Source organism: Limulus polyphemus, unplaced genomic scaffold, assembly GCF_000517525.1.
Source record: "Limulus polyphemus unplaced genomic scaffold, Limulus_polyphemus-2.1.2 Scaffold10482, whole genome shotgun sequence".
NCBI classification, from domain to species: Eukaryota; Metazoa; Arthropoda; class Merostomata; order Xiphosura; family Limulidae; genus Limulus; species Limulus polyphemus.
Genome location: NW_013676092.1, coordinates 1 through 8,060, shown reverse-complemented (window position 1 = coordinate 8,060; position 8,060 = coordinate 1). Strand labels below are relative to the sequence as shown.

Below are 8,060 nucleotides of genomic sequence, written 5' to 3'. Positions count from 1 at the left end.
TGCTTAAAGTAAGAATGGATACAAAAAACACACACCAATGAATAATCTTACTTCAAACAGTGTATATTGATGCTTTTAATGGTGTTTAGATACAGAAAAACAAACATCAATGAATAGTGCAGCTGTAGAATCATCATCATCAGACATTGTAAGTACTAGTGCTTGGTTTATTGGGATGATGTGTGCATTAGCACTTTTGTTCCTGATTTTTTTTCTTGTGTGTCTGGTTAAACGGAATCGAGGAGGAAAGTACTTTGTACGTGAGAAACAGGCTGCCCACGGCCGTGATCTGGACTATCCAGATGATGGTGGTTTCAACGAGTATGGCAGATCGTAAGTAGTAGCAGTTATGGAAGTTTTAAAAACAGTGATAATGTGATTAGATAAGAACAGAAGTTTTTAAAAACAGTGATAATGTGATTAGATAAGAACAGAAGTTTTCAAAAACAGTGATAATGTGATTAGATAAGAACAGAAGTTTTTAAAAACAGTGATAATGTGATTAGATAAGAACAGAAGTTTTTAAAAACAGTGATAGTGTGATTAGATAATTACAGAAGTTTTCAAAAACAGTGATAGTGTGATTAGATAAGAACAGAAGTTTTTAAAAACAGTGATAGTATGATTAGATAAGAACAGAAGTTTTTTAAAACAGTGATAATGTGATTAGATAAGAGCAGAAGTTTTTAAAAACAGTGATAGTATGATTAGATAAGAACAGAAGTTTTCAAAAACAGTGATAGTGTGATTAGATAAGAACAGAAGTTTTTAAAAACAGTGATAATGTGATTAGATAAAAACAGTGATAGTATGATTAGATAAGAGCAGAAGTTTTTTAAAACAGTGATAATGTGATTAGATAAGAGCAGAAGTTTTTAAAAACAGTGATAGTATGATAAGATAAGAGCAGAAGTTTTTAAAAACAGTGATAATGTGATTAGATAATTACAGAAGTTTTTAAAAACAGTGATAGTGTGATTAGATAATTACAGAAGTTTTAAAAACAGTGATAGTATGATAAGATAAGAGCAGAAGTTTTTAAAAACAGTGATAGTGTGATTAGATAAGATAAGAATTTCAGTGAAAAGCGAGATTTTATTGCCCTTCGTAATAAAATTATTAAGTAAGGACATAAGTTCAAAAGTGAGTACAGTAATTGTATAAGTAGATTATCTATACAGTACTGTAGGAAAAATTTATTCTTCAGTAACACAGATAACTTTAAAACCCTGAGTTACATCAATTCTAGGAATCGGAATCCACAGGCTCCTGATCCAACTTCCGTTAATAGCAGTTTGAAGGGTCCAGAGAGTGAAACAGACAGCATGGGTGACTTTGGAGAGGGAGAAGCTGGTCAGTTTGCAGAAGATGGGTCATTTATTGGCCAGTATAGTGCCAAAAAGAAGAAATCTGAAGAAACAACTGCACCTTCTGCTTTAGCCACCTTTGTGTAAAGTGTAGTGATTTCATTAAGTATGAGTGGCTTGATGAACAAATGTAACATTCAGCCAAGTTAGTTGTGAGGGTGTAGTAGAACTAAGATTTTGATATCGTTGAAGGTCCACGAGCAGTACATTAGTGTTTCACTCACCGTTTTTATTGGTTGTGGTCTAGAGGTGTATCATATAATACGCATATATATGGTTCTTATATTTTAATATTTTTATATAGAAAATGAGGCTGTACAAGACGTATATCCATTTTACTCTTTTTAAAGTGTTTACATAACAGCACTCTAGTATCAAATGTAAATTCTCTACATTTGAAATTGTGCAGAATTTGTTTTTGTGTAACGTTTTACATAAATATATGAAAAAATGCTGACTGCCATTGTTAAGCAGTGTTAATCTTGTATTCAAAGGTATCTCAATCCAAGTGTGTTTATTTTTGTACTTATTCATGGTTTGAAAGAATCCAAATTATTGCTGTGAATCTCATTCGATTTGTACAAATATTATTAACAGATCTCAACTTTCTATTACAGTAATAATTCCACAATTAAATGTTCATTGATAAAAAAAAAACAGTTATCCTTTTTCATCTTGATGTGATTTATTGTTTTTTCGAAGATTTATTCTATTAAAAGAAATGGGTCAAACCCTAGAAAAAAACGTAGGTATGCAGTAAGTTTGACCTAGCTTCATTTTCAGTCTGGAGGTCACAGGGTCAAATCCTGTCACTGAATAGCTTTGGAGGGCATTATAACACAACTGTCAGTCCCACTATTCATTACTAAAAAAAAAAGTAGTCCACAAGTTGGGTATGGGTGGTGTTGACTAGCTGTCTTCTCTCTATCACTTCAATAGCTTTGTATGAAACACCATAAGATTAGTTTGTGCTAAAACCTAACACCTGTGTAGTTTTCCTGAAAAACACTCATTGTGATATTTAAGTAGGGTTAATCTTGTGACTGTTGCAAGAATATTCAAAAGATGATTCATTTTCAGTATTATACGACATGATTAACAAGACTTAATTTGTCTAATACCAGAGAAATCTCAGATTACCAGTCCTATGTATTCCAAACCTTGGACTACACCAGTCCAATGGGCAATAAACCACAAGCTCGGATCATGGTGTGTTTGAAACTTTGTTTTTCTTTAATTTTCAACATAATAGAAGCAATGAAAACTGCAAGTAACAGGAAAATGTCACACATACCCGAGACTTGTCAAAAATAAAAACAACTTAAGGTTCGGCTGGAAATATGGACTGATCAGTATATACAGGAACAACTTGATAAAATACAATAATATGAAGGTGTTTTCTATTCCAGCAGATAATTATTTTCCAAGTGGATTCACGATCCATTTCTGTGTACTCGCATCTTGTAACATGATAAATTCCAACTCTCTTAAAGACAAGAAAGCCATGTTAAATCTTCTCTGGATAAAGGTGAAAGTGAACTTCAAAATAAAAAAATCTGATCCAAATTTTCCTGGTGAGAAATAAATAAGTTTATTTGCAAGTTAACCTGTTACAGTTGATGAAGCAGCTGGCGTGTAAAAACCTGTATGTGAGAAGCATATTTTAACAAATTGTACTAAACCAAACTTGTGTAAACATAGGACGCTTACTACAAAAGAAAATTAGTTCGGGAATATTCACATCATTTATTAAGATTGACAACAAATATATACATTAAACTTTCTATATTAAGAACAATTCCATAATCCACTCACATGAAATATTACTAATTATAGTTAACAGTGAAGATTGTGTAATTGTAAGACTAGAACATAATTATTTTTAAACTTAACAAAATCCAGCTATCTTAGGTAAATTATATACAAAAATTGATGTAAAATCAACAGGTTTCTTCTATACATCAACTTTAAAACATTTGTTTCCAAGTTTAGCAAATGTAGAACTTCTACAGAAACTGTATTTCATAAGCTGAAGATAATGATGCCTTGCAGCTACTAGTTGATGTATCAACATAAATAATAAAAGACATGAAGTTACACATATAATGATTTGGTGGATTTTTACAGGGTTGAAGTATGTATGTATTTCATTACACTGATGTTGATGATAGAATGGAAAATAAAATATGAACATTTACCTGAGTCTAGAGGTTATGTAAATGAAAATTTTAAGATAATAAACAGTATTTCTATACTTCCTATAAAAATCACCTTGTATGTGAACTATTGAGAGAGCGGAGAACTACATTAAATAACAAATTTAATATTTTAGTTTCATGTTCTTGTGAAATTTCCCACAATTTCATCCACTAGTTATATTTTTGTAGTAAGGAAATGTGACAAGAGGTGTAAAGATTAAACTGAAGACCATATCCAAAGAAAAAACAGCTTATTTACCTTGTAAATAACGTACAACCAAGTATTCAGATAAATACTTCCAGAAAATTAAATTATTATGTGGAACTACCATTTTAAATCTCGTACAAGGTAGAGATAATCTCGTATTCTCAAAAAATAACCACGAGGCTCGCTAAGTGCAGCAATGGCTTTGAGTACTTTATGTTCGTTCCTTCTCATGTACATCTGAGCATCTGTCTTTAGCTGCTCCAGTTTATCTGGTCTATTCTCATCTAGGGTGATTGGTTCTGACAAGTAAGGGTTCAGTCGGAAGTAGCTATTAGCAGGAAGCAGGTCGTGTAAAATTGTATGCGTTCCTGAAATAAAACAACCAATTGTAATACACTACGCAAATATAACATTAATAAAAACATTCTCTTTAAATAAGGATGAGTATGACAACAAGGACTAAACACTGACAGAAAGAAAGTGGAAGAAAAATGTTGTTTCCTTTTATTTGATAAATTCTTTTCCTTACCAATTCCAGTGAAGGAAGGGTAATGCTGAGGACAAATCCATTATTTATTTTGTTACTTCTACTGCAGCAAACAAGTTTTCCTGAATCTACAGCTCATCAGTGTAGTCTTCATGTAGCGCAAATAGTTTGCTGTTTCATGTCATGAAAGATGAACTTCCCTAAACCCTTTTAAGTGCTGAAATGTTTTACTTGGAATGGCTTATACTCTGTATATCCCCTAATTGGACATTTTATTTTTCCAAAAAAATTAATGTAGGGAAAACAAAGAAAAATAATTGAATGTAATTCAAAATATTCATCATGATTAAAAATCAAAACATAACTTTATACATCAGATGCTGTCGAGAAATTGGCATATCAGGTGAAATAAGTCCCGAGTAAGACGTTTAGGCCCCACAAGTCTACTATGTATATATGTACGTGTAAACATAATTTATGGACATTAAGGGACCTTGTTGATCCATCTAGACCATCCACTAAACTTTTAAAGTAAAACATCAAAGACTTTCCTTAAATTAACTGCATCAACCACATCTGAAGGCACCCCATTCCAAAGGTCAAACACCCTGTCAGAGAAATAAAATTTGGGATTGTGAAGTACCAGTACATTGTAAGGTGGGTGTTGAGTTTAGTTGTGACTTTCAGTACTTAGGGCTTTATTTGGAATTGTGGGTTATGAATTGTCCATACTATGTAATTGACTTTTGGCATAGATGATGACACATTTAGATTTAGTAAGAAAATTTATCAATATGAAACAAAACAATTGACCATATTCAACAATAATTTGTTTAAATACACAATTCTTCTATTGCTGTGGAAGAATAAGCACTAGGAAGGTAAGTAACAAGGAAATAACATGCTTATTATGTTATACGTGGTTGTACCATAGACAATTCAGCACACCATAACGTTTTTGGAACATGGGACCTATTAGTCGATAAATTTTTTTAAAAATCTGAAAGCCAGCCCTTATCATTCATATACTTATCAAGCTTTCTCTTAAACTCACTTAAATTTACTAGCTCCACAACATCAGAAGAAAACCCATTCCAAAAGTCAACCACCCTGATGAAACTTAGTTGAATTGACTGCAAGTGTTTGTTGAAGAAACAAGTGTAGACAATGACATTTCAAAAGTTTTTCATCTTCAGATCCTGAAGACAAAAGGTGGGGGACTTTCAAAATGTCATCATCTGCACTTGTGTTTCTACAACAGGCAGTTGCCATCCATTCAACTAAATTTCATCATGAATACTCTGCCTAAACAATCTATCAAAGTCAACCACCCTATTAGAGAAATAAAATTGTCTAGGTTGAAGATGACTCCTACTCTGCCAAAATTTATATCTGTCTCCTAGTGCTACCATTCTCACTATTAAATGTAATGATGCATGAACACTATCAGTTCGTTTAACAATCTTAAACACCTCAATCAGATCTGCACTAACTCTTCACAGATCTTAATCTGTACTTTTATGACAACCTTTCCATCCCAAGTATCATCCTCTTTCTTAAGGTAAGGCACACAAGACTGAGCACAATACTCCAAATGTGGCCCAACCAGTGACCTATATGATGAAATTATAACCTTTTTAAATGTGCATTAAATATGTCTATAGATACAACCTAAAATCCTATTTGCCCTACCACTAGCAACAGCATGCTGCTTGGATAGCTTAAAAGACTAATCAACCAAAACACCAAAATATTTTTTTTCCCCATGACACTACTTAATGTTATTCCAATCTAAATTATGCTAATAATTCATACATGCATTTATTATAATTAAAAATCATCTATCATTTTTTTGCCCAACTCAACAGGTAATCCACATTCTTTTGTAAAGCAACAGAATCCTCCTGAAAGCCACAACCTTAATATCATCAGTAATTGTAAGTAATTTATTGATTATTCCTTCATCTATGTCATTGATGTACATCTAAAAAAGTTCCAACACTGAGCCCTGAGGTACCTCACTCATGGCATTAATCCAGTTTGACTAAATTCCATATATAACAACCCTCTGCCTTCTTCCATACAGCCAACCTGTCTCTCACACCTACAAAGATGATGTTTTCAACAAACTATTCATGTGGCACCTTCTCAAATGTTTTCTTAAAATCCAGAAGCACCAAATCCACACTTATATCCTTCTCTACATATGTGGTAACCTCTTCAAAGAATGCCAAAAGGTTAGTAAGGCAAGATTTTCCTTTAGTGAAATCACACTGACCATCCAACAAAATTTAAACCCTAGGGGAAACACTATGTGGCCCAAAAACCTTATCAATTTTTTCTACACAAGCTAAGAATTAATGTAATCATTCTGTTCACACTGTAAACTGTTCAAGATGAGGAATATTAAAAAAAAAGAAGGTAGAATTTAATAACCAGCTATTTCGTAATCATCAAATATGACCCTGTATCATCCCTCAAAGGCCCTGCTCCTATCCTACCATTTTGCTTACCCTTAATGCAGTGGTTTCCAAACTGTATGTTGAAAGAAGCTGCTGGGGTTTTGCGAGAGTTTCGCCAAGTGAAGAATAATTAAGTATATAAAAAACATTGCAAGTGGCAGCAGGCAAGTCAAGGTAAGTGAGTTGGAGTGGCTTCAGTGAAAATTGTTTAGGAACCATTGCTGTAATGTATTAAAAGTAATCCTTACTATGAAATATTTACCTTTTAAACTGAAGAAAAGAGGGAAGCTTGAACAGTTGAAAACTAAGACTTAATAACATACAGTCAGGTTAAGAAAAGGTTGTCAAGGGTAAATAGCACAAAGAGAAAACGAGAGAGAAAGGTGAAATTCAGAAGGTTATTTACAATTTGTTTAACATTTTTCCAGGAAAGTGTGAACATGTTACATAAACAGAAAGAAAGAAGTCAGAAAATCAACAAAAAAAGCTGACATAAGATGTACTTCATGTATCATTAGGCACTATACAGTTTCTATGTTCACATAAGTTGCTTTAGTGAAGAAAATGAAATACTTAAAATATTTTAAACTGCAGTTATAATATTTTTACCTTCTGTATTTGTTGCACTGTCTACAATCTTGACTACTTTCATTTTCAAACTAGTTGAAGTAGGGGCATCATAAGAGAATGGTATGTGACGACCATTTCCAATAGAAATGATGCACTGAATATTTTCCTGTGGCCAAAGCAACTTTGATTCATGTACAGCTACAGCAGTCGGATTATTCATCATAAGCCCTCCATCCTGACCAATAAACAAATAATGCTTGTAGTACAATAATTAGGTGTTAGTTTTTAATAAAAGCCCTCCATCCTGATCAATAAACAGATAATGTTTTTAGTACAATAATTAGGTGCTAGTTTTTAATAAAAGCCCTCCATCCTTATCAATAAACAGATAAGGATAAAAATTGTAGTACAACAATTAGGTACTTGTTTTTAATATAAAACATCAATTAAATCAGGTGGTTTCTAAACCTTGTATAAAATTAAATTCCAATTCCTTTGAGCCTATAATTATATATGAATTTGTAAATCATTATTCATATATTATTTAGTCAGGACAAGATGGTTTGCTGAAATTTTATCTTGCAGAGTTTCAATATGATCAGTTTGCTGTTCTCAAATTATCGATACTTTAAAACATACACAATAAAGGCAATTTATGATCAGATAAATCACAGAAAAAATTATTATGGCCAAAATAAACAATAAAGAATTTAACAGTTGTGAAGAGCACATTTTAATTTCCAATGCACGCACGGAACACATTCACTA

At 32.4% G+C, this 8,060-nt stretch overlaps 2 protein-coding genes across 2 annotated transcripts in view; one reads left to right on the top strand and one right to left on the bottom strand.

Annotated features, from left to right (window-relative positions):
* The window catches only part of LOC106476407 (neuroglian-like), a 10,602-nt gene extending 8,028 nt beyond the window's left edge, over positions 1–2,574 (top strand). Inside the window, exons 5-6 of the mRNA XM_013937068.2 lie at positions 123–333; positions 1,250–2,574. Coding sequence (XP_013792522.1) covers positions 123–333; positions 1,250–1,454 — 416 coding nt within the window. The 3' untranslated portion in view covers positions 1,455–2,574. The remainder of the gene's footprint in view (positions 1–122; positions 334–1,249) is intronic.
* A 519-nt stretch (positions 2,575–3,093) lies between these two features.
* On the bottom strand, positions 3,094–7,698 carry LOC106476408 (calcium-independent phospholipase A2-gamma-like). The gene is made up of 2 exons (XM_013937070.2): positions 7,332–7,698; positions 3,094–4,141 (listed from the first exon to the last, which is right to left on the bottom strand). The coding sequence occupies exons 1-2, from the start codon at positions 7,513–7,515 to the stop codon at positions 3,891–3,893; spliced, it is 435 nt and encodes a 144-aa protein (XP_013792524.1). The 5' UTR covers positions 7,516–7,698; the 3' UTR covers positions 3,094–3,890.
* Positions 7,699–8,060: the final 362 nt, after the last annotated feature.

What these genes read in the sequence shown, in the direction of transcription:
- LOC106476408 (XM_013937070.2), bottom strand. Translation starts at nt 7,515, where the DNA reads ATGATGAATAATCCGACTGCTGTAGCTGTACATGAATCAAAGTTGCTT. An exon ending in CAGTGCAACAAATACAGAAG is followed by an intron (nt 4,142 to 7,331) that starts GTAAAAATATTA and finishes GTTTTATTTCAG; the next exon opens with GAACGCATACAATTTTACAC.